Source organism: Pieris brassicae, chromosome 1 (assembly GCF_905147105.1).
Source record: "Pieris brassicae chromosome 1, ilPieBrab1.1, whole genome shotgun sequence".
Taxonomy (NCBI): domain Eukaryota; kingdom Metazoa; phylum Arthropoda; class Insecta; order Lepidoptera; family Pieridae; genus Pieris; species Pieris brassicae.
The window spans coordinates 7,645,823-7,672,531 of NC_059665.1; the positions used below are offsets into that span (position 1 = coordinate 7,645,823).

The 26,709-nt window shown below is 32.4% G+C and overlaps 4 protein-coding genes and 1 pseudogene across 8 annotated transcripts; 2 read left to right on the plus strand and 3 right to left on the minus strand.

The window, feature by feature from the left end:
- Positions 1-952: 952 nt before the first annotated feature.
- Positions 953-7,626, minus strand: LOC123709714 (cilia- and flagella-associated protein 206). Of its 2 annotated transcripts, none has more exons than XM_045661231.1 (12): positions 7,384-7,626; positions 6,894-7,129; positions 6,005-6,182; positions 5,394-5,565; positions 4,863-5,055; positions 4,127-4,229; positions 3,556-3,731; positions 2,696-2,838; positions 2,166-2,290; positions 1,726-1,835; positions 1,369-1,597; positions 953-1,061 (listed from the first exon to the last, which is right to left on the minus strand). In XM_045661231.1, the coding sequence occupies exons 1-12, from the start codon at positions 7,592-7,594 to the stop codon at positions 997-999; spliced, it is 1,941 nt and encodes a 646-aa protein (XP_045517187.1). In that variant the 5' UTR covers positions 7,595-7,626; the 3' UTR covers positions 953-996. The 2 variants fall into 2 exon arrangements, with proteins under 2 accessions (XP_045517187.1, XP_045517196.1); XM_045661240.1 differs by having other exon boundaries at positions 6,894-7,139; positions 7,384-7,610.
- Positions 7,627-8,975: 1,349 nt separating this feature from the next.
- On the minus strand, positions 8,976-13,144 carry LOC123712230 (upstream activation factor subunit spp27). 2 transcript variants are annotated; one of them, XM_045665245.1, is made up of 4 exons: positions 12,994-13,144; positions 12,204-12,379; positions 11,938-12,024; positions 8,976-11,126 (listed from the first exon to the last, which is right to left on the minus strand). In XM_045665245.1, exons 1-4 carry the CDS (start codon positions 13,034-13,036, stop codon positions 10,857-10,859), a joined length of 576 nt encoding a protein of 191 aa, XP_045521201.1. In that variant the 5' UTR covers positions 13,037-13,144; the 3' UTR covers positions 8,976-10,856. The 2 variants fall into 2 exon arrangements, with proteins under 2 accessions (XP_045521201.1, XP_045521193.1); XM_045665237.1 differs by having other exon boundaries at positions 8,976-11,129; positions 12,994-13,142.
- Positions 13,145-13,452: 308 nt separating this feature from the next.
- Positions 13,453-18,631, plus strand: LOC123712867 (nucleolar protein 14 homolog). Its single transcript, XM_045666209.1, has 10 exons — positions 13,453-13,719; positions 13,842-14,035; positions 14,303-14,388; positions 14,513-14,826; positions 15,092-15,231; positions 15,339-15,454; positions 15,714-16,300; positions 16,825-17,816; positions 18,117-18,272; positions 18,514-18,631. Exons 1-10 carry the CDS (start codon positions 13,528-13,530, stop codon positions 18,602-18,604), a joined length of 2,868 nt encoding a protein of 955 aa, XP_045522165.1. The 5' UTR covers positions 13,453-13,527; the 3' UTR covers positions 18,605-18,631.
- Positions 18,632-19,186: 555 nt separating this feature from the next.
- On the minus strand, positions 19,187-21,863 carry LOC123711723 (annotated as a pseudogene).
- LOC123711704 (translocator protein-like) lies at positions 21,465-24,773 on the plus strand. Of its 3 annotated transcripts, none has more exons than XM_045664427.1 (5): positions 21,465-21,677; positions 22,550-22,794; positions 22,948-23,042; positions 23,568-23,755; positions 24,114-24,765. In XM_045664427.1, the coding sequence occupies exons 2-4, from the start codon at positions 22,563-22,565 to the stop codon at positions 23,751-23,753; spliced, it is 513 nt and encodes a 170-aa protein (XP_045520383.1). In that variant the 5' UTR covers positions 21,465-21,677; positions 22,550-22,562; the 3' UTR covers positions 23,754-23,755; positions 24,114-24,765. The 3 variants fall into 3 exon arrangements, with proteins under 3 accessions (XP_045520383.1, XP_045520391.1, XP_045520374.1); XM_045664435.1 differs by lacking the exon at positions 21,465-21,677 and adding an exon at positions 21,722-21,851 and having other exon boundaries at positions 24,114-24,768; XM_045664418.1 differs by lacking the exon at positions 21,465-21,677 and adding an exon at positions 21,947-22,061 and having other exon boundaries at positions 24,114-24,773.
- The last annotated feature ends 1,936 nt before the right edge of the window (positions 24,774-26,709 follow it).

Sequence of the window (26,709 nt, forward strand, 5' to 3'; positions counted from 1 at the left end):
AAATACACCAGCTTCGATCCGTAGCAATCTAATGAGGATTTTTTATTAAAATAGGTTTAACAATCATGAACTGATTTCATTGTAAATGTTTTATAGGACCTATTGTTATACACATTTTAGATTAAATAGGATTGTCGCAATATTCTTTTTTTATGTAAAACTTATTAAAATTATTGTAAGGTAGACGCAGATTGGCGACTGATAGTCGGGTTAAAGTCGAAGATCGTTATTAATCAAGGTATAAAGCGATATAAGCATATTCAAAATACTTAAACTTCTTTACTTCTTGTCTCGATACTAAATTTAGATAACAATATATTCGAGACGGTATAAAAGCTAACAATTGTAATTCTAGTTAAGTTGGCAACAACTTTTGACTACTTCTACTTTACCCAATACCCATAACGTTAGAAATCTTACGACGAACGAATCTTAGATTCAGAGACAAGTGTCAAATTTTTGTCTGTAGCTATTGCCACCACCAATTAAATCTTGAGTATTTATTGCAATAATAAACCGTTGCAACGACAGCGCGACCGATATTGTGAAGTACATCAAAATTCCATACAAAAACACCGCGATCGCTATTGCAAGTTACAGAGTACCGGCGCAGTTCACACTTGGACTTTTCTCTGAATTAAAGTAGTCGCCAGTCTGCTGCCCTTACTATTATTTAGTATTATTGGGTCGTCCATTTTTTTTTCGTAGAATCAAAATTAGTTACGTCTTTAGTGCTAGTATAAGTCTGTAGTGTAGTATAGAACTATTATGATTGAATTGAAATTATAATTTTTGTTAATAAATTTATAAATCTAATCAGGCCTTTTATTATGTATTGCCTATTATTACTTCTTGCTTCCTTCAGTCTTTTAAGAGTCTCTGGGAAACACGTGCTCTTTAAAAGGCCGCAGCTAACATCACGTGGAGTTTTTGTAAAAACAAAACATCATAATAATAAAACTTATAGAATTTATTAGAATAAAATTATTATAAAAACTATTGTCGGTTGGTGTTGTCGTCTCCGAGATTGCACGGCCAGGTACATACGTTGATAACTTGAGCTAAAATTTAAATTTTTTTAAAGACCAGGAGTTTTACTAGGATTTAATTCTGTTTGCTATTCAGAAATCCGATAAATTATCAAATTACGGATATCTCGTCATTGATAATATTTTGTTTTATTATTGAATTAACTTATTTCGATATTGTTTTTATACTGTTTCGTAGTATTTTTTTATAGTATATATTACCATTGATTCACAGCCGTGATTCTAATGCGCGACCGCAGGGATGAGGCTCGCACGCTTAACATATTAGGCCAAGTATTAAAAATTCCATTCATAAGGCTAAAGTAAAACGTGTAAGAACCTTTTTTCTCCTCCGCATCAGTTTCCTTCAATTGCATTGGATGCTGACCATACCCCAACTGACCCCTTAAACCCCAAAGAAAGACCTCATTAGGAGTCGTATTGACCCCACAATCTTGTTTCGTTTGAAGGCACTTATCTCGTGGTTCGACTGTCTGACAATGGATTTCGGATCTCAGATGACTATAGTTTGTTTGAGTTGAATGTGTTTGACATTTTACTATGTTAGCCTGAAACAAAATGAAACCAACATAAAAGTACTTATTAATTAAGGTATGCATTAAATATTATATAGATATAAAGTAATAATACAGCTTTATTTTATTTCATAAAGTACAAACACAGGCATTTCTCTCACCCATTGACAGGCTCGTCGCTTCCATTCCCAGAGGTCCCACGTATAGTTCTTTTCGATGTAACTGTCTACAGGGTGGATCTCTGTCTGTATATCCTTGTCTGATACTTTTGCTGAAATATGTATATATTACATGAAAACATAAGGAGCTGCTAAAATAAAAAAATAACCAATTTTACCAAAAACTTACACCCGTGGCCTTGGTTATTGTATGTTTGCCTGATCGTTAAGTAAGTAAACGGACTTCTGCGCCCGATACACGTTATCGATTTTCGGGTCTTATGATAAAATTTAGAATCGAATCATACCGCTAAGTCATAGTGAATCTTACCCTTTTAACTGCCGTTTTTACAATACTTACATCGCTCATAGCTGAAAATCTAGAAAAATCCATTGCCAGAGCCATTAAAATTTACGATCTAGGACTGTGCCATAAAACTTACTTTTAGGTTCCACTCTGGTAACTAGTTGATCCACATCCCTCACTTTATGAACAGCGGGTGCAATACTCAGCAAATTTATAAGGTGAGGGTTATTACGGGCATATTCTAATACTTCGTTTATATATCTGTTGGCGAATTATATTATTATTATCAAATTTTCCTTAAAAAAATTATCATACAGTAAAGACATGTGGAGGAAGGACGGTGTACTGTTCCTTCAACCAAAAGGATCCTCGACCAGTGACTGGCCGGCCCGAAGGCCCCGGTGGCTAAACTCGAGAAGTTCTATATACTGTAAGCGGCTGCAATAACTTCGTTAGAGCGGTTCAGGCTATGACGTCATCGCAGTGATTTGTAAGCGCAGATTGTAGAGGCGCTACAGACATTTTCGCCTAATAAAGCACGGACCAGTTACCAATGTATTAAGACTGTAGATAGTTTGGGATAAAATTCGCTCAAACTATTATAAACTATAACAAATAGTTATAGTTTATAATAGTTGATTAGTTGTGTTTTAAGTCGTTTGTCACCTGCGTGGATCCCTACTGAATCTGGCAGCCATTTTGACCGTACAAAATCCATAACGTCCTCCCTCACATCTAATAAGCCCCAACTTCATATTACTGGGAACTAAAGCGCCAACACTTAGGCATACAGCGCAGAAACCTAAAAACTATAATGAAAATGTAATATTAAAATTTATTTTCGTATAATATTCTAAAAGTAAGATTAACCTTACCAGTTTAGTTAAGGACATAGTAATTCTAAAGCCGTTTCGCTATAGAATATTTTTATTGGGACTAGACACTTATTCATTATTTTTCTCTATATAATATTTGACCGAATTACTCAAGTTTTACTAAAGCTTTTCAACTCGACAGTACTAATAGTAAGTAGACGCACATGCAGTGCCGTAATAAGCCAGCGCGGGGCTGTAGCAAATTCTATCAAAGGCCCTCTTCGTTTGCTTTAGGTTCTCAAGTTTAGAATATTGAATAAAACAACACTATTACGAATAAATATTTCTGGATCGGCAAATTGAGAGATAGTAACATAGATATGATATAGATGTTAGTCTAAATATATCGATTATAATTAGAACATTACGATGAAAAGTTTGTAAAATACCTACTTATTTTTACGATTTAACGTGACAAAATCGAGTTTTAGATGTTTAAGTGGAAGTGAAGCAAGATATATTACGCTCCTATGTTATATTTTTTTATTACGGTTACGAGTACGTTGGAGGGCGGGGCCCCCAACGTACTGTACTCACTGCGCACTTGAACGATTAATGAATTCTTGAAAAATGTTTTATTTGATTCTTGTAGACTATTTTCCAAGATTTTTAAAAAATAATTAGTGGCTATGTGAAAGAATAAATTCTTACTTGTATATGTCTGTCCTTGATGGAGGACATGCTATCAGAATAAGCCACATAGTTTTTTATAGAACCCAAAGACAGCCTTTCTTCTACACTAAGCCGGCTAGTTCTATCTTGGTCTGTGACAACAGTTCTCCCTTGGAGCATATTTTGAAGTATGGGGTATGGAAGCTTCATTTGGTCTGAGAATTAAATTTTATCTATTTGTTGGAACCGAATTGTCTTACTACTATCACAGTCTCAGCCAAGCAGCAAAATCAATACCAAACTTGTAGCGCGTGACCAATGTTTTTTTTACCATACGTGCGACTGTTAAATCCGTACATAGAAATAAACTTGCATTGATGCGAAGCCGTGATTCGAACGCTCGAGCTTAGGAATAAAACTATTAAGTAACACTGAATACACTAGTCCATCACTACTCAGCACGATTAATTCGGCACTATTGTTAATTTTAACTCCCTGGTATGTTGGATTCATATGATCACGCAACAGCTGAATAGTGGATTTATAAAAGGCATTAAGCGTTATAAAAGCGTAGATTTATTTCCTGAGTTTCAACGTAATACTACTTTACCTTGTATAACTGTCAGAGCACCCATTAGCCGATTGACAGTTGCCACCAAGTACATAATGTTCTGCATACATCGCCACACTTGCCATACCTTCGAGAATAGCGGCTGGAAGGATTTGTGTTCTTAGGAAATGTTTAAATTTAGACTAAAATAATAAGTAAGAGTGAGATACGTGAGCAGTGTGGCTTTAAATGGGGAAGGGAAAGGACATAGTGACAAGGATACGAAAGGGAATACTTCCGTGGGTTGGGCACGTAAAAAAGATGAATGAGAAGCAGCTTACGAGTAGGATATACAAGGCAAGGTGGGTGGTGAAATCCGGTTTTGTAAGCCTTGTTGTAACAGGTGCAACAGGTCAAAAGACATGAAAGTAGTTAAAACGAGAGAGGTAGGTTTGTCACGATCGTAGCACGTGGAGATCCGAGGGTTCTGCTTACCATTGGAAAAAAGTAATGAATGTATAAATAAATCAATCAAGAAACACATTAGGCCTCCGTTAGGCTTAGTGAGTAGCGTGTAGTTAGTAGGCATGGCAGATCAAACAGTACAGTAACTTCAGTTTCACAAAGTAATTCAGTCTAAGGACCATTTCTAAGCCCAAAGGTTAAGTGGCAATGATCTTGTCCATTGTAGACTGTGGGCCCTTTAAGAGAGGCTTGAGTGGGATATTTTTTTTAACATACAATATTGATTTTACCGAAAACCTTATTCACAGCTCCAAAATTGTTAAATACTTACAAATACCGTAACAATGGGCACAGCAGCTTTATACTTGACAGCAGCGTGTAGTTCCTCCAATGCGACCCGGAACCGTTCAACCTGCTGCGAACCACCTTCAACGAGGGTCTCCACATCGTTTAAAAGTTTTCGGATGTATACCTCATATTGCCGGTTGAAACATAGCAGTTCGAATATTTGCTTGTAATCCGCCCTGCACGGGAATGCAAATATATAAAGAACTTTCTCTTTCAAACCTCAAGGTGCTTTATTAAAGTGGGCTTATGTAAACAGTGTTTGCTTAGGTGATTGAGCGTTAAAAGAAATGATTCGAATTTACATCAAAACTTAATAAGAGCGATAAACTGTCATCTTTTAAACTGATACGTTTTTTCTGTAGTATTACTGAGACCTTCTAGACAGTTTGACTGACAGAGGCATTATCGCTAAAAATATCCGATAACGTGTTTATTATAACAAATAATCAACTACAACTGGTAAGAAAAGTGTGTTGGTGTAGAACTCATATAAAAAGATTTTTTTAATACTTACTCGGTAAGCGAGTTTGGAGGTAGATCAATAATGACATTGCCAGTCTCATCTTGAATCGAAATGGTATCAGATATTGCTGTGGTGAGCGTGTTAACTCGCTGCATGACGGCGATTAAAGAGTTGGAAAGTGAGGAGAGACATGCTTTACCAGCGTCTACTAAGTTGAACGGCACTGAAACATTGAATTTATGGATGGCAATAAAAAGATCATATATTTCAGCAAAAGTTTTAAAATGTACGTTTAAGATTAAGTGTGAACAGCATGACGAACTATTAAACGCCAAAGTATATACTCTACGCGGACGTCTGCATTCTTGCATATGTGCAAAATTTATATGTATCAAAAAGGACAATAACAAAGTAAATCTCATAAATTTTTAAATATATTCATTGTAATAATATTTAAAATGTTCAAATTAGTCCAACTGTTGTATGTATAAAATGATACTTAATTTTGGGGCGATTTTGCGTAACGCAACAAATAGGAACCTCTCAATATTTGTTCAAAATATGAAATGATATGGAAAAATCATTAAAAATAATAAAATTAACGACTTTTTTTAAATTTACAGTTCCACCCATGAACAAATTCAAAAATAAATCTTGCTTACAGTCTGGAATGCCTTCGCCACCTTTCTTACAGTCTCTATTAAAAAGTCTCACGCCTGATGCCACTTGCATGAGCTCATTGAGCTGGACTAACTTCTCGCTCCGAGGTAATGAGATGAACACCTTAAGATCATCGAAAGAAAACACGCTTTCTAAGGCCGCCATACCTTCTTTTAAGATCTAAAATTATACATATTTGCTTACTACGGTAAGCTTCGGCTTAGTAATGGGAAACATTACAGTGCCTTCTTTATTCCATAGCTCGCACAGACCCGTAGAACGGACGCATCTGGCAGGATCTTGGGTATGATTCAGAATCGAGACTTAGCTCTGTGTCAAAAAGTGTAATTGATCTTGATACGGGACGAACTTGACGCTCGTCTATAAGAGATCAACTCTGAATAGGATAAACTAATTTAATTAAATTTTTTTAATATACATGTGTCTTTACTACGACATCATGGAACATTACGATCTAGCCTAATTTAAGACTAATAAGTAATTTAAGTCTAACCTAATTTACTAAAAAGGATTGTAATAAGTAAGTGTCCAATAACGCTACTTATAGTCTCTATTAAAGGGAAGACACTCTGTTCTTGTGTTTTCATTTTTTATGTTTTCCTGATGGTGGAAAGACAATTTAATTAAATTTAATGAAAATTTCAAATGGCATATTTATGATCTAATATTAAACACAAGAAGTATACCAATGATGCAGTTAGTTTTTATGTGTTAAGATCATATGATCCATACCTATACCATTTTTACAAAGATTCAATGAGACATTTTTCTCCGCAATAATTATGGTAACGTCACAAAAGTTTACGAAACTGTATGTAAAACATGTATTCCATATGTTAATAAAAATATTATGTCCATCTAAACTCTTACCCCAATATTTCCAGGGTTACCAAGACCACTAGAAAGAATAATATAAATCGACATCTTTCTAAATAGTTTCTTAAACGCGGCATCATCTTCGGGATCCTCGTCCACAATCTCCGTTACCAGAGGTCGTAGGCAATTGTTAATTGAATCCAAATGCTTATCAATCAAACTCTGCAGTTTGTCATAATTTGTTTGCATTGTAAACTGCATTTTTAGCGTGTTTATAGATGTTTCGCATTCTGTAATACTCTCAACAGAGTTAATTGAAATATTGCAAAAACATTTACAGTAATTAGATATAGATAAATACTACGATGCTAGTTTTTACTTTTGAGATGTAGGTACTGCGTTATCTCTGATCATTTATATGATAAATCGCTTCATATTCAGTGGGGTTCATCTATGTGAGCCATATAGGTCGATAAATGTATGAAATGTGCTGTTAACAACTACAAATATATTATACTCATTTTCTATCTTTAGTCATACTTACTTGTAAGCAAAGAAACGCACTCCGATACGAAAAACTCCAAGTTGTTCCGGCGAATCGTTTTCGAAAATAGTTTCCCATACTTCGGGTTAAGAAGTAAAAGATCTATTAAATATATTACAAATTCTATATCAACAGATATGTTATTTTGTGCGTGACAATTACGTGCTATTTCATTAGCTATATTTTTTATAACATTTTCGTTACAAGCCATATTTGTAAAATTACATAAAAACTATATATTGAAAATAATTACGTAGCCATAGAAACCATTTATTAGGGATTGTCATAATGCTCGCTCTTGGCAACCACAGACATCAGCTGACACCTTATCCTGACACCGTATCTAAAGTACACCAGCCTCCCTAACCCCCTGATATCTTTTCCAACAAATCCCATATATTCTACTCCTTATAAAGCCCTGGTATACAAACCTCCCATCATCACAGACCTTGGTCTGATCAAAGGAGCCCCAGATACCAACATCAAATTACAAAGCTATATTAATCAAAATTCGTCAAATCATCTTCTTATTTACACTGACGCATCAAAGCTGTTTCCAGATGGCTGTGTTGGTGCTGCCTGTTAGGTTCCTCGGTATAGAATTATCCTGAAATTTAAATGTCCTCCCGAGTCTTCAGTGTTCACAGGAGAGGCCACAGTTCTATTGGAAGCAATCCTATTTGCACACTCCCATAACATACAACAGACAGCTATTTTGACAGACTCTTTAAGCAAATCACGGTTTCCTATTATACTAAAAATCAGGGAGACTCTGCTCTCTTGTAATCAAAAAGGATTGTCTATCATACTAGTTTGGATTCCTAGCCACTCAGGTATCCCAGGAAACGAGACTGCTGATTCATGTGTCAAAGCAGCTGTTGAGTCAGGTTCTCTAGATCATTTTAAAAATTCAGCTCAGGATCTTTGTTCTCTTGCAAAGACATATCTGGACAGAACCTGGAAGACATTTTGGAATGACTCCAAATTGGTTAAGGGTAAGTTTTATGCTTCCATCCAACCAAACATACCAAGACAACCTTAGTTTTGTTATTATCGAAATGCAAATCACTGGATTACATCCACCATCCATCTCGCGTCTGCATCTTGGACATGCTTGCACCCCTGTTCATCTAGCCAAGCTCCGGATAAGGGATCACTCTATCTGTGAGTGTGGATTGAATGAAGGCACTGTATCTCATATAATATTTAATTGTCCCAAACTAACTTATCCTCTTTATGACGTTCTTCCCCCTAAAGTCTCCCGTCCTTTCAGTGTTAAATGTTTGTGTTTAGTCCATATTATAGATTTTTATGTAAATATATAGAAAGCAATAGAATTAAAGTGTAATATATATAAATTGTTCATAAATAGTAAACAGTATTTAATAATGCCTTTACTCATATTTGTGTTGTGTGCTGTCTTAAAACTAACAATCGAATTTCAACTATTTTTTTTGTGCATAGTCAAAATTAACTTAATTATTGTTTTTACCGATCAACCTCCTTCGTGTCTTCTCCATCTACACGACACTGGCGAAGTACCTTGTGCCCAGTTGGCATAAATAAAAGCCATAAACAAGAAAAACACACCATGCAGTTTTAGAATATTTTATTGGATAATTAATCCCTCGGCGATATTTATACAACCTCCATTTTAATTTTCATACCACTGCATTTCTATATTCAGGTAAGGACTATAAGAACGGAATAACTTGTATATTTTATATCTCTGATATTAAATAATTGATTTTAATTTGAGTTCAGAATGTAGAAATGCAGCAATACATTTACTTACAATAACCTATATATCTCATCCTAAAACGAACTCTTTCGTAGAACAATAAAATCTACAGATACAGATATTTATAATTATTTTAAGTTTTGTTTACCATTCCTTTATACGCAATTTCGTAACCATAGCAACACTGAAACTTTATCTACGTTTGATAATAATGCCGGTAGACTTTTAATTGGAATTTAGAACAAACATTTCATGCCTGTATGCCATTCGGGTTGAACAATCTACACACATTTCTAGTTTTCTATGAAATGCGAAGTTGTCAATTCATGTTTCTTGTCATTACGAAATATTTACGTCTCGTAGCAATTGGTACTTTAAAATTCCGTGCATTAGTTAATAAATGAAACAAGGGTGTTTACACAATAAAAAACCTTTGATGTTCAAGGATAAGGTCTACTATTGTTTTGTCAAATTTAATATGATATAATAAGTAATCAATTAATAATGATGTAACCTCAAATGTTAAATTGTTGTTAAATCTCTGGTAGACAAAATAGTTTCAAATATACATTAATTTTCCTTAATTTTATGAACACTATCAATTTAAACTGATAATTTATCCAATAGGAGTTTGTTTTAGCTTACTCTTAGATACAAATCACCGAATGCTTGGGAGGGATCGCATATATGTCGCAAAACATTATAAATTTTAATTATTTTAGTAAGAAAATTATGATATAAAATTTAAAAAAGGAACAACATTAGAACGAAAATATAAGGATTACTTTACAATTTAAAAACAATTTGAAAGACTCCGATATTTTCGGTTCTTGATAAATGAATTATTTTGTAAGGTTTTTGATATAAACATAATTCTTAGATATAAGATGAATGCAAAATATAAGATGGTACCTAAAGTACAAATTACATGATAATAAAAATATTCTATTAATACCTAAGTGTAGATCAAAAACTTCAACACGATGGCAATTGCATGTAATACATAAATTATTGTTAGACCAATAATCTGCAATTTATTAGCTGTTTCATTGCCAGCGCGGCTACTCCTATAACTTTTAATAGCAATTGATATACTTTCAGTAACCGCAGCTCTAGTGTATATGTCACCGAAAAAGTGTAAATACCGTTAATATGGTTGTAATCTATCTCGCGAGATTGTGAACCGTCGAAAGATTGTGAACTTCAACGTTCTGCTTACCATTTAACTCATTATTATTGTAGATTGTAAAGTATCGAAAGGAAACCGTCAAATTGTAACACGGAACGTACCTCGCGCGCTGATTGGTTGAACGGCATATGCCCCGCGCCACCATATTTGTTAGTTCTACGGTCTTACTATAAAGCCGACCAATCAGGGACAGCCTTCGGAGAGTTGACAATTTAAGAATTGTAATTTGACGGTTTCACTTCGATAGATTACAATCTACCGAATAATAATACGTTAAATTGTAAGCAGTACGTTGTAATTCACTATCTTTCGACAGTTCACAATCTTGCGAGATAGATTGCAACCTAACGGTATTTGCAATTTTACGGTGATATATACAAAAACTCATAGATTGCGGGATCACTATCAAAAATTACAGAGTACTCATGAAAGTCACATTGCAAGTAACTATTTCTCACACAGAAATGTTAACAAAAGATAGTCTAGCGTTTATACTTTGATGGCTTAGCCACGGCTCATAGAAGCTACTTAATTAATTGTGAATTAATCTAAGAAATGAGTTTTCAAATATTTCATCATACCGAACGTTCGGAATCGCTTAGTGCCTATAACCTTGTAGAGGGCGTCGTCGCATATGGCATATTGTTTGTTAGACTGGTCATATAAGTTTTTCTCTTTGATGATGGTCCATACACGTTTCACCACTTCATGTCGTGGCATCTCTTCCTGTCCCATTAATTCAGCTAAGGCTGGGGATAGTTTGTATGCCCGAGTGTAGCCACTGCCTTTGCCACGTCCTGCCCCAGCTGCTGCCTGCTGAAATAAAATAAAATAATTTTTAATATAAAGCTCAACATTTTTGGCCACAATCCCACCTGATGTAAAGTCAGATGCAGCCAACATACCTAGAGTAGAAAATATAATTTTCTTTTTAGTTAACGAGGCTTTATAATTTTACACAGATTAAATACATCGATGGGAAAAATAAAGAAATGTAATCGGGTATATTAAATGTATGGTAAATGAGTACACCCCAAGAGGGTATGATCTGAGGACTAAATTATAATTAATCTAATGCGGAAGGTGCCACCATATTCAAATCATGCCACTACCACCAACACCAGATCAAGTGTCAATTTTGACTACATAGATTACTAAATATTAAGTTCCACTGTATTTAATTAATCATGTTGGTTTAAGCAATAGGGGTTTATTCATACCAGAAAAGCAAAAATGTTTGGCTCTAGATATGCTGCATGTTTTATTAATGATTTTAAGGCAATTCTTAAAACATTATCCGAAGCAAATAATAACTTGAATATGTAAATTAGCATAGAATCAAAGGAACATGTTTTTTTTTCTTGCATGGTGACTACACAATACTTTGTTTTTTTATTTTTCTCATTCACAACTATAATATATTCAACCAGGTTGATCTCTTAGACACCTACACATTAGTATAATTTTAAAAAGGATATTATTTTTTTTGGTATAGTAATGGACTATTTTTTAAATTGATTTAGGGAATATTTTGTCAGGTACTAACAAATCAATCAATGTTTTCTAATACATTAAATGATCCAAGCAACTGAAAACCTATAGATGTTGTTACTATAAAATTTACCTTTTTAGGTTTTTTCTTCACCCAATCACTATCTGAATCTGATCCCTTCCTCTTCTTTCTCTTCTTGGGTGCAGGCTTTTTCTTTTCCTGTAACGTAATATTAAAAATTTTAACAATTTTATTAACGGCACCAATACTAAGTTATCTTGGTAGAATCCACATTTATGGCGAGTGCCAACTAAGAAATTGGCGACTTAAGAGTACCTTTTAAAACGTTTGTATTGACTTTATTATTACTATAGAAATATATATTATAAAATACTTACATCAGATTCTTCTTCAGCACTATCTGAATTCTCTGATTCCATTTTATTGACATAGTCCATAACATATTGGTCAATCAACTCTTTCTTATCAGTCAAGTCAGTGTCGAATACCTCCTCCAACTTCTGTCTCACTTTCTTGGTTGATGTTTTTGCTAAGTTTGCCTTTTCAAGAATCTCTGTAAAAAATTGCCACATTGTTGAATGAACATAAAAAATGTTGAAAAAACTTAAGTAAATAAAAATTCCTGGTAATTAAGACGACTCAAAAATCACCAATTAACAATACAACATAATACAATAACAACAAAATTGCTAAACATCATCTTTAAAATTAAATTTAAGCGTAAAGAACAAGGAATCTATCGAAATGCTTCAAATAAAAATTATTTCTTAATCAGATGCGCAACTGAAAATAACCTTTAATTATATTAAGTCTTTGTCATTAATGTGCACTATACGTGGAGCTTCTGATGTTGTGATCTACGCGTTGCATAAAAATAAACCACCAGTAGAGAGACCTTAATAGGAAATGTAAAATAAACCTTTTGATACCAAAAAATCCGCATAATAGAACCAAACAACTTTCACATGAAACATTTTTGCTCTGATTTTATAATATCAGAGATATTTAAAATCCTACATATAAAATATTAACTTCTTTTGAACATAAAATGGAAGCCATTACAAGTTATAGGAATTATATTCTAAGACTCATTAAACAGCTAGAAAATTGATAAAACCTTGGCAAAAGAAGACAAAATCTTGTGTATAAAAAAATAGAACAACTTACTTAGAATTTCTTTTTGGAGGTTTTCGTCAGATACGTCTGCCATTTTCCTGATATTCCGGCGGCCACACAATATGACAAAAAGTAGCCACACAATAATATACCTACGCGCTAGATGCTACACGGCAGCGTCGCGAAATGAAGCAAAAGCGCAGCCGTCAAAAGTCGGCGGCATTTTAATAACCAATCAGTAGAAAGCATTTTTCCTAAAGGAATGCGTTTCATTTGGTAAAATACCGAAATAGTAGATAAAAATTTAACTTAATGAAAAAAAAAATCATTGATTTAAATGTTATAGAGAAAGGGGCATGTATCTTGGAAAATTTTTTCAATAAAGTCTAAATGATTTATGAATAAAACTGTTATTGATAAACGTATACCAAATATTTATTTTTGAACGCATTATTTGTTAGACCTTAGTCAATTGCCAAAATGTTATGTACATAGTTTATTTGTCAAAACCATGTGTTTACAAATTATATTTTATTTTCTAACTTCTGTAACCTTAAATTAGTATTACATTTTATCTTGTGAATAATGGCCAAAGTTAAAAACAAGCGCAATGCTGGATTAGCTGATAAGGTCCATAAGAAGAAATTAGAAGGGGTTAAAAAGAAGTTAAATCCATTTGAAGTACATATAAATAAAGAAAAACTTAAAGTTTTAGGAAAGAAATCTAAACATGATCGTGGTTTACCGGGCGTTTCAAGAGCTAAAGCTATCCAAAAGGTGAGTACTTCACTTGTGGTATTTTTCTGTTATGTAAATACAACAAAGTTTATTATTTAATATAATACCATGAAAAATACCGGCTTCGTTCATATTCTAACCAAAAATTGACATTTATATAGCGCAAAGAAACAATTGGAACTGAAATGAAACTGTTAAACAAGACAAACACTTTTATTGACCGTCGTATTGGTGAAAAAAGTAACAATCTCTCTGCTGAAGATCGCATGATTGCGAGATTTGCAGCAGAAAGAGCAAAGCAACACAACAAAAAAAGTATTTATAACTTAGCTGATGATGAGATACTTACACACAGGTATGACAATTGAATTTTTTTTTTAATACAACAATGTTTAGCATTTACATCTTCTGGCCTCCATAAGCTTTAGTAAAATGCCTGTTTATAACTACTTTTATTTTTGTTCCAGCTACTTTTGATTTTTTAACTTAAATTGTTGCCTAAAAATTTAGTTTTCGATGTACTGGTTAGTAAAGAAAACACAACAGACAACAACAGTAAAGCTTGATGCCCAACTAGGATTATACCTATTTATTATTTATATGTAACATATTTATTTTATAGGGGACAAACATTGGAGCAAATTGAGAAGTTTGATGACCCTCGATCTGATGATGAAGATGAGGACAAACCTTTTGGTGGATTGGATGGTTAGTTACCCTTGTATACAAAAGTAAATATTTTCTCATGACATATTGTTGTTAGGTTATGCTATTAAATTTTAACAAATTATTTTTGTTAAGGGAAAAAATATTACACAAATACCTTTTTCAGATGATTTTGTATCTGAAGGCCATTTTGGAGGTGGCATTCTCTCAAAAACAGAATCAAAAGATGGGGCAAAATCACATAAAGATTTAATAGAACAACTTATAGCCGAATCAAAAAAGCGCAAGGCTGAAAAACAAAAAGAAAAAGAACAAACATTGGATTTGACTGAGAAATTAGATAGTGAATGGAAAGATTTAAAGCCAGTTGTGTTTAAGAAGCAGAGTGAATCCTTGATTGATAAGCTCTTGGCTGATGCTGAAAAAGGACAGGATTATGATAAAATGATGAGAGAGCTTAAATTTGATAGGAGAGGGACCGTGAGTGACTGATCTTGTACTGACTGAAAGTGGTATCAAACAAAAAAATTCTGTTGAAATATGAAACAACAAAAACAACAACAAACAATTAAATTTAGAATTGGATAATTAAAATCTAAACAAAAAGTTTTATATAATCACTTATGAACTTAATTTTTTCAAAGACTTATTCATATCTTTTTAAGTTTTTGTCATATATATTTGATAGGAAAAAAAATATTGCTATATTATATAATCCTAAAATTGGCACTTAATATTTTTACAGCCATCAGATGCATTAAAAAGTACAGAAAAGCAGCAAGAAGAAGAAAGGAAGAAAGTAGAAGAGATGGAGAAACAAAGACAACAGAGGATGATGCCAGAAGAAGAAATGCCTAAAACCGCCAAACCCACTGTTAAACATAGGTTAGTCTTGTCATGTGTGTACTTCATAGTTATACATTTATTTATTTAAATCTTTTTTAAATAAAAAAATGTATAACTAATAAATTTCATAACATCTACGTTTTTAGGTCTGCAGATGACTTGGATGACAACTTTGCATTTGACGATGAGAAAGAGATAATGCTAGCATATGACAAGGATGGCAAACCATTATTACCCGACCATATATTGAAAGATTACAATGGTGATTGTTATTGAAATTATTATTTCAAATGTAAAGCAATGTATTTATTAATAACTGTAACAAGACTATGATAATATGTACTGTGTTACTCTAATATACAACATGTTTGAATACCCTGTATGGAACCTAACATATTTAATGATATAGTATTTAAAACAATAATAACAACAGTTCTTACTCTAGCTGCTTCGCTTCTGTGTACAAAGGAAACTTATTTAGTAAAAATGTTATAATAATAAAAACAATAAATATTTTACAGTGCCTAATGCAAAAAAGAAATTTGATGATGGAGTATCTGACACATCTTCAGAGGAAGGTGATGAAAGTAATGACGAATCGGGCAGCGATAACGAATTTAATGGTGAAGCTGACAGCGAAGACTATGATGAAAATGAACAAAAATTTGAAGAAAGCAAAGAAATAGAGGAAAACAGCAATAATGGGAGTGACTTAAAAGTGTTTGAAAGTGATGTCGATGACGACAAAAGCAACTCCAATAATGAAGAAAATGAGAAAGTTGAAAGTTCCAGTCAAAATAAACTAAAACGCAAAATATCGCATTGTGAAATAATACCTAAAAAAGTTAAAACAATAAGCGAAGGTAGTGATGAGATTCTTGAAAATCATATGAATGAGAATAATGAGAATATCAGGAAGGAAAATGTAAAAAGTGATAAAAACTCTGAAGATGAAATTGATGATGATGATGAGAGTGGTGATGATGAAAGTAATGAAGATTCAGAAGTTGCCGGGAGTAATAGTGTTGAGAAAGAAGAAATGGATGTAGTTGAAGAAGAACTTGGTTCTGTCTTTGATGTGAAGTCTGCTGAAGGGGATAAGCTGAAGGTATATTTTTTTGATTTGTTTTTGGGATGAAGTTTCAAATATCTTAATTAATTTTCCATGTAAAGTGCGATAAAGAATAGCAAGTTTCAAAATTTTATTATTACGAGTATCTTAAGTATGAAGCAGATTCGAAAATAGACTATAACAACAGTATGAGGAGTAATTAACATTTAGAAAAGTTTTACATCTCTTAAAAAAATAATGGCGCTACAACCTTTTTAGGTCTGGGCCCCAGAATTCTATATCTGTTACATGATCATTTGTTAATCTAATAGGCAAGGAGGTGATCAGCCTCATGTGCCTGATGCATGCCGTCGACTTTTTGGTAAGGCAAGCTACAACTAACACTGCCCTACCTTCAAAGTGCGACTCTCATCCCTGAGGTCGTAGGTTCACTAATGGATTTTCTTTCTATGTGCGCATTTAACATTCGCTCGAACGGTGAAGGAAAACATCGTGAGAAAACCACTTGGCTAACACTGCCCTACCTTTACATCTCTTAAGTTACCTTATTTATTTTTCAGGAATTATTAACGGGTAAAACGCCTTCTCAGCAGTCAACCGCGTTATCTAAATTAATCAAAAGTTACGACCCTAGTTTATCGCCAAACAACAAAGAGATATTGAGTAGATTATTCGCACATCTATTACAATATGTTCACGATATATTTACGGATTTGAACGATGAGGGTGATATTATAAAAGCATTTTTAATTTTTGATAAAGTTGCACCATATTTTTATGATCTAATTCACATTAATAAAGTATCCACTAAGAAATTTATAGTAGAGTTACTCAAAGAAAAACACGATCAATTCAAACGTAACCCTAAAAAAGTGCCGGATTTAAATACATTAATATTTTTTAAATTAGTCTCCTTGCTTTACCCCACTTCCGATTTTCGCCATCCGGTCACAACACCATCTTTAATTTTTATGACTGAAATTTTAAGTTTATCTCGGTTTAAAGATGCATATTCAGTTTCTAGGGGACTTTTCATTTTAACAATGATTTTAGAATATACAGTCCTATCGAAACGTTTCGTACCGTCAGCATTAAATTTTTTAAGGGGATTATTTTATTTGTCCGCGAATACGTCGGTTCTCAATCCAGTGCAAGTCGTTCCGCCGTTCCGGTTACATAAAGATAGTAAAATTTTAAATTTAGAACAAGATTGTTCCAAAATGGAAGTTGATGACAAAATGTCGGCAAAGGATTTAGTGTGTGAAATGGACGATGCCTTTAAAATAAAATGTTTACATAATTCAGTTCTCATGTTAAGGGAATTTTTCAATAATTATATAGAGATCGACGCGTTAAAAGCGTTATTTGAGCCACACATGCAGTTGTTAGGTCGGATAGATATAGAATGGTATCCGAAAAAGATTGTTTCTAAAGTGACAAAAGTTCTTCAACATATGAAGGAAACACTAGAAACGAAAACTTACGCGTTAATAACAAGAGAAAAAGTTAGGCCGAAGGCTTTACGTTTATACGAACCGGATATCCAGGAAGTGTAAGTATCTATTCGTTAAGTTTTACTGACGCATGTACAACCTTTTGAAAAATATTCAATTTCTATCGCTATTTTGGAATTAAGAGAAAATGAATAACTCAAATATATATGTAGTATAAATAAATTAAATATAAGAAAATACTTGCCGAATAAAAAGTTATCCTAAAGTGAATTTGAGATATATGTTACAGTTTGTTTAATTAAATGGAGTTTGAGTGTTCTTAGTTTTATTACTTTAGAACATTAACTTTATTACGGACATATAACTTCGTTATAAAAATATAAATTTACAATTTTCAGTTTTACTGGAGGTAAATTATCAAAACTGTCTCGTGATGCCTCAGAAAGAAAGCGACTACAGGGCAAATATAAAAAGGAGATGAAGGGTGCGCTAAGAGAAATAAGAAGAGACAAGTCCTATATTGCGTCTGTTAAGATACGACAAAAGATACAGAGGTATTTATAGTTTTTGTGATCTAGCTCATTAATCAATTTAACGTGAAATATATTTGTTGCTGGAATCGAACCCAGGATGAGCGTTATATTTCAATTCTTTAGAAATATGTTAAACCTTTTGAAACTTATTTTATAATAGGGATTAAGGTTAATAGTCAATTAGATTCTATATAGTTTTTAGGCGTACTTAACTGTATATGTACATAAATAAATATTTAACCACGGGATTTTCTTATTCCAGCGACAACGTAAGAAAAGAGAAGGTAAAACAGATCTATAAGGACGCGTCTATACAACAAGGAGAGTTGAATAAGTTGAAACGAGGAAAATGATTTGTTAATAAATGTGCTTCGAAATTGTTCTCTTTTAATTTTTTAGATACAAGACAGGTCTTTTATCTCGAGACATATAGTCCTTAATACACTCTCTGTTGTATAACTCTCAAAGCGCTTTGACATGTGACATCACATATACTATAGTGACTATAGTCAAAGCATCAAGATAATCGCGTTTTATCTGTATGAGTTCATCTGAGGCTAGAATTTTCCATCAATAAGAGAAATGTAATACAATCAACTTTAAATACCTGTCAACTGAATAGGACAAAATATTACTTCCTCAACTAGACACGTCCCTTCCAGAATATGTAATATTATGATTTAAATCGGAAATAATTTGTGGTCCAACATACTTACGAAATTTAGCACCCGTGATTTAAACCTTATGATATGCTTAAACATTATATAATTCCAACGACATTACACTCAAAGGTCAAACTGATACTTTTTAAATTTTTAATAAGTCGGTTAATAATTTGAATGTTACGAGAATTTAAACAGGGAAAAATTACTGCTAATCATTAGAAATGACTTTTGATGAAATGAAACAGGTGATATAGAAGTTAAACTGCGAACTCGAGTTAAAGTAAATGCATATTTATTAAAATAATTTGTACTTACAAAATAATATAACAATGTGTAAATATGGTTCTTAATAGTAGTCAATATATAGAATGTCTGTACAAAAATTATTATTATTTCGATAACTGGTTGGTATTTTAGTAAATATTTTTTTGACTTGTCTTAAAACTCTTTGTGACCCATTTCCTCTAGTTATCTTTATTGGGGATTTTAGGAACATTCTCATTCAATTTCCATATTGTGTAGTTAAGATATGATGCAAAGGTGAGCCAGCAAAGATATGGTGCCATAAAGTACAAGTTTTTTGTTAACATTGAAGAAGCTGACTGTACAAGCACCTGCAGCTACATCTAGCGCTATCATGTGCAAGAAAGCCTGAAAAATTTAATAAGATTAAGTATTATGTGAATACTTACATTTTATAAAAATAGGATATTTTTTAGGTTCTAGTCTATAATTTCATTACAACATTACTATAAGTTTATTACAAAATATACCATGGCTAAGAAAACACAGACTACTACACACATTACATAAAGGTTGGTAAAATGTTATTTGTATAATAATATTCATTTGCCAACAAAAAGGTCGAAAATTAATAATTGTTTCATTAAATGTAAGTTCTAATTGTAAAATGTTTTGTAAACAACTAATTTATATCAAAGGTCTAAACCGTATTTAATTAACACAAGGTTTCATTAAATCAATACCAAACAATATATTATTATATGGCACAAAACAAAAGGACAAAAAGCACTAAATCCAGATAGTTGCATAGTCATTACATGACATTAATATTATATCAACTACATTAACATGCGCATATATTATGTGTAAAAGGTATTTTATATTATTTTTATTCTATATTACCAATCCAATCTTATGATATTTGAAGAACACCGGTGACCATGTCCAATTAAATAATAACTGTGTACCAAACAGGCTGAGTGGTACTAAAGCATCATCTGTAAAAAAATATTATACCTATATATTGCATATTTCATAGGAAATATACAATAATTTTAATAATCTAATTCAAGTGATGTCAGATAAGAAGATAAATTTAGATAATATTCCAAATTTACCTGTAAATCCTCTACAGTCTTCATAAACCAAATATGAAGCATATCCCATGCCTGTGTATAAAACTGTCCATGCTGGACCAAACACCCATTTTGGTGGATTCCAAGAAGGTTTCTTCAAATGGTCATACCATGCTTTGCCTGTTGGGCTACGAACTTGACCAGCCATTGTAAGGGCACTTAACCACCCACCAACATTTGGTAATGCCAAAGCACCAATAAGTTTCCAGTTTACCATTTTTAATAATAAATGAAATAATAAGTGTTAAAACTTTCAGATGTATCTAGAAATAAAACACTTACAAATACTAGGTGGTTGGTGATAACAATCAATGATAATAAATTTCTGGACTTATCTAACTCACTTGTTAAATAATCCTTATATAGATAAACAACGATGCGATGGCGAAAAATATTAAATTACCATTAATAAAAATTCCCGGTACGTAAATTGGCAAGTTGATAGATTGGTAGTTATTTTTCTAGGACTTTCCATTACGCAAAACGAATCCAGTTAGGAGCTGTTAAATTGTAAGTTTTTAAAGAATCTCTAATATTAAATACCGCGACGGGGCTTAGTGATTTATGATCAAGGCGTTTCGGCATCTCGGAGGTCCTGGTTTCGATACCTGGCGAAAGAATTATATGAGTTGTCTATTTTGTAAAAGTATTAATTGTTTCGTGTTCCTCATTTATTTCTGTAGGCAACTAAACTCACCCTACACTGCAAGTACAAATTACCATTAAAAAAATAAATAAACTAATAAAAAAATTTACAGCTATAATTATCTGTGGTTGAAAATACAGTTTAATTTTTATTTCCCCATTTGTCATTCTGAAGATTTCGGAGTCTTGATCAAACCGAGCTAAACTTACAATGCTCCTATTTATTACTATAACAGAACTATAATAGCTATAGCTAATATATAGAATTTTTACTAGAAATAGCTTGAGTATTGATAAACTTTAATGTAGAGTAAACATAATTAATTTCGTTCAAAACGTACACTCTTGTACGTTGGAGTTGAGACATATAAAACGTAAACCTAATTATAATAATGCCATATTATTTATATCCGAATTTGAGTCACTGGTCCTAAAAATTCTTGTTTTCTATAAGAGTAGACAGTTGACTTGCAGATGACATTGATAAGCTGTGTTGCAATGACATTTTATTTACATTTTTCGAAACTTCAAGTTTTATATGAATTGCATTGATGCATTCAGAAAATTGTGGTTTTACTTTTATATTTCAAAGCGAATTACTTCGTATCTCATTGCAATAGGCTTATTAAAGACTGGAAAGTTGAAATCGTGAGAAAAAAGTTTCTCTATTTGTGTTTGCTTATAATCATTTATTTTGAATTCTTTTCTATTTGCCGGTGACTAACGGTGCATATAAGGTAGGTAAATGAACAATTCCATAATTCGAATAGGTTAAAGCGCTTACGACATATTTAGTTAGCATATCACGATATGCCTGCTTTTAAAAATAAAACTTACATCATCGCCTGAAAAGTGTTGTTACTATAGTATAAATTAACATATTTTGCACTTAGAATTAAGGAAATAGTGTGGTACGTATTAACTCGTTAAAAAATTCTTTATAACTGCCTGTAATTGGTGGAATTATATATTGACTAAATTATAATTATCATATCTCAATTCATTTAGCCATTTTCTGATTAGATAGATTAAAAGGTTAGTGTCTTATTTGTGGTTAGACTTCTTAAATACAATATTACATGAATTATGAATTATTTACAACCATATTTTGAAAATCCAAGGTAAAGTTAAGTTAAATAATATATTTCCATTCTAAACTATCTGAATAATAAAAATAAGTTAAATTTTTAATAAAGTCAATTTAATTGTTTATACTCAAGTAAATTATTGTGCAATATAGTTAATATTTTTTTAAGTTTTTAATTTTTCAATTATATCTTTAAATGACCTCTAAATGACTTTATTCCAATGTGATTTGCACTTTGTTTCTAAAAACAATTAAAAATATTTAAATTAAAAAAAAAACAGAAATAACAGGAAAAATATGCCATGTTACATAAAATATCACCACTAATATAGACATAGAACCTAAATATGTAATAGACTGAATGCTTAAAAAGCAAATAAATATTTTTATTAGATAGTCATGTGATGACTATATAATAGAACTACAATTTATTTTATTTAACCAAAAATGATTTCTTACGAGAATCAGACTTAGTTTTTAAAAAACAATCATAAAATAATATTTTCTGTATGACAATTACAGTGACACATTAAAAATGGCAAATTGGGCAGCTTTCGGCTCCATTATTCTTCCAAATGTAGGGGGTTGGGCAAATGGGATCTTCTTTGCTGGACAAATTCGTAGGGAAGATAAATCCTGGTATGATGAACTCAAGAAACCATCTTGGAATCCACCTAAATGGGTATTTGGACCCACATGGACAGTACTTTACAGTGGAATGGGATATGCTTCATATTTGGTTTATGAAGAGTGTGGAGGGTTTACTGGTGAGATCTATGAAAATATTTTTTTTTTGCAAACAAAAAACATTCAAGTCCATAGAATAGGTCAAGAGGTATTGAAACATGTTTATTAAAAAGTAGTGCAATCTCAAAAAAAAAAATGGTTTGAAACCAGGTGGATTTTTTTAATTCTTTCAGAGGATGCAGTTTTGCCACTGACTTTATATGGAGGTCAACTTTTACTTAACTGGGCATGGACACCCATATTCTTTGGCCTCAAGGACTTTAAATTGGTGAGTTGCTAAAGTGCTTAAATTAAATCATAAAGCAATTTGGTATTCAATAAATGTTAACTGAAGTTTATAATGCTTTTTGTTGTCTATGGATCAGTTTAGATTTCCAAGTAAAATTGTTGGAACTTTATGTAAAAAATCAGTTCATTAAAAAATTATGTAAAATTATATTTAGTCAATTCACTTATGATTTATAAAGAGCTTAGCTTGGCAAAGAATAATACTATTTGTTTGAAAAAATACCTTGAATAGTTGGTTTCAAGATGTAAGACTATGGGAGAGAAAGTAAATAACAGCATGTTGTCATTTTCTGTATTTTCATGTATTTACCCATAAGCATAATTATAGTAAATTTTTACATTAGATTAAGACCTGTTTTCTGAAGACTAGTTATAACTATGTTGTCTGAAGTATTCGACAATGTTAGAAACTGGCGGCAGTTACATTAAATATAGTTTTTAGTGTAGTGTCAATGTGCTTTAAAGAAACATTCTGATACTAGTTTTATATACATCTCTCTTTTAGGCATTCATAGAGATTTCGGTCCTTGGCGGAGCTGCTGTAGCAACTACAGCCGCTTTCGCTAAAGTGAACAAGACAGCTGGTGCCCTATTGGTACCCTACTTAGCTTGGTTGGCATATGCCAGTACATTGAGCTACTACATTTGGAAGAATAACCCTAAAGAGATCAAGGATGAGAAGACACAGTAGATGTAAGTTTTAAAAATGCCAGAGTAAGATGCTATATTATATAAAGAGATAAAGTTACAGTTAAAATGTTGAGTTAATTGTCAAAAAAAATTCAAATAATTAAAATTTAATTAGTGATTAATATTTTTTGCTGTGCATTATTTTAAAAGCACTGTGTATTTTTTTATTGGAGTGCTGCCCTAATTATTCATTAATAATATAGCGGTTGTTTAAATATTATTATATATTAATACATAATACTTTTGCATTACTTTTTGTTACAATTGATTCTAAGTTATGTTATACTTCATTACTAATAACTTTTATTAATATAAAGATAATATTTTTAAAGTACCGCATATTCAAATTAAATTTTTACAGGTAAACTTGACGACACCCAAGCAATTGTCACCTAAGTGTTAACATAGTCTAAGAGTCAATATCACAAACATTCTTCGGAAGCAAAGCTTGACTGATTTTATCCTAATTTTGTAAGTGCACATTAGTATTATGTTAGCAAAAGTACATCATGTGCAAAAAAATATTCAAACTCTATAAGGCTGTCTAATAACATTTTCAATAATTCTTATGTAGGAGAAGAAAAGGAACAAATCTGAAGCAATAATTAGCTAAAATCCGAGCTATTCGCTTGCATACATTCAAACAGTATGTGCTTAAATAAATAAGTTTTTTTTGTGAAAATGAATATTTTAGCCACTCTGCATATAATGTACTTATTTTTTTGTATTTTTCACTAGTATCATGAATCAAAGGTTGTTAAATGTAAAAACTAATAAACGTTTAGCTTTATATTGTAAAAAAATGTATTTTAACTATTTGAAAGGCATGGACTTGTCTCTCTTCTTGGTTATTCGAAAGTCAGTTGAATTATTAATATGTTTAAAAATAAAAAAAACCTTTATTGTATTATGTATTTAAGCATAAAATATTGTTATTCCACAATTTTGCATTTTTACCTATTCCACGTCCTTAAACTAAGCTTTTTATCTTGTTAATTTTACGTTTTATTTTCGAATGTATTTATTCATGTTAGATAATAAATATTACAATCAAGTCATTTTTATTTTCACATATAATTTGCCGATTTATTAAAAAATAGTATTGACTAGTAACTAGAAGCCAGCATTACCATGACTCTCCCGTTTATTGTATCCCAATACAAGGAAGTTCCGGGAATATATCGTAATGGCTCCTCAGATGAATTCATTTAGTCACAGCCTGGCGACATATGTAAGAGATAATATGTATAGATCGTCAGTCGTAATGCATAATCCTGTCCTTCCATCTCATTAATGAAATGGAAGAACCGGAAGGTAGACATCTTTTAGTTGTCAACCGAGGTACGATGGCGGAAAATAACGCCAATGTGCGATGATTATTTTTTTTCTAATAAGATCTCTAAGATAATTTTTTTTCTTATAATAATCGTTATGTAATGAAATACTAACCCCTAAACCCATGAGTTATATTTAAGTATAGTAACCACCTCTTCTGCCTACTTGGTTACTCGAAGCACTTAAAAGGAAAAATTAAGGGTTGAGTTTCGCGTTGGAAGATACACTATAAGTTCTCATATTTGAGGCGTAGAGCGTGGCATAACCATGCATTTATTTAATATTAAAAATGTTAAAATATAGATAGTAAATATCTAAAATATAAATAGAAAAAAATAATTCAAGGATGATGAAAAATATATAATCTGACGATTTCCACCACCCGAAGTAAGAAAAATTCATCGACAAAGTTTAATACGTGCGGCTGCATGATGCCTATTTTTAGCCTATTAGAAAAATGTATAAATATTTTAGAATATCATTGAGGTAAACCGGTTCTTCCGGTTAATCATTTTTTAAAATTATTATGAAATAAAGCTTTTTAAATTGAGATATAAACTTTATTAAATTGATATTTGCAGTTTTTTAAATAAACAGGGACCCCTATATCCTGCCTATCAGGCACGCAGTCGGGCTGATATGTGACCGACTAGCTAAGCAGCAGGGGAGTGTTAAAGACGCCTCTTTCTTAAAAAGGGACTTTATTAACTTAAAGGGTTTGGCGTCTCCAGCCGGGCCCGGGCGATAACTACTCCGGAAATATCGTCATGATATGGGTTGAGTTGGAGCCGCTGCCCGGCGCTACCCACGATAATTCTCGTGCTATTAATGTAAGTGACATGTTTGCCAATCTTGCCGCAGAATTTTTTCAGCTGCGATCTGTGCTTAAGCAACATGTCAGATAGCCCATTCCGGGATACCCTCATGCCAGTCTCGAGCTCCAGATAGCACTTGGCCCTTTCAAATGTGGCACAGTCAACAAATGGTGGTTCATTTACTTATCTTTGAAAAACATTTTTTGTGACTGAGGTTGTTTTGCCCCCCACATAGCGCTCGTTGCAGGTGTCTAATCTTGAGTCTTGTCAGTCGTCAAATAGGGAAGCAGATACGCATCCCTACCCTATTCGCGTCCGACGGCGTTCAAAGTGCGCCTTCACCAAAAACAGTTCAATTTTAATGCCTTTTTTATGGCACTATTCCAGGTTCTTGCGAATCTCAGCAACTTGGGGATTGAAGAGCGAGAGTCACTGAGCACAGCCGCATTCCACCTCCCTTTTGTCAAACATGTCACTGCGTCTCTCACTGCGGCTAGCTCCGCCTGACACACTGTACAGTACGGAGCCAGCCTTACTCACAATGAACTTTATTAGCTTGAGATATAAACTTTATCAACTTGAGCAATAAACTTTGTTAGCTTGAGATATAAACTTTATTTGCTTGAGATATAAACTTTATCAACTTGAGATATAAACTTTATTAAATTGAGATATAAACTTCATTAAGTTCAGCAATAAACATAATTAAATTGAGAAATAAAGCTTGTTAAATTCCGATATAAACTTTATCAACTTAAGGTACAGTGGCGTAACAATAGGATTGCAGGGCTGGCGAAATGCCACGGG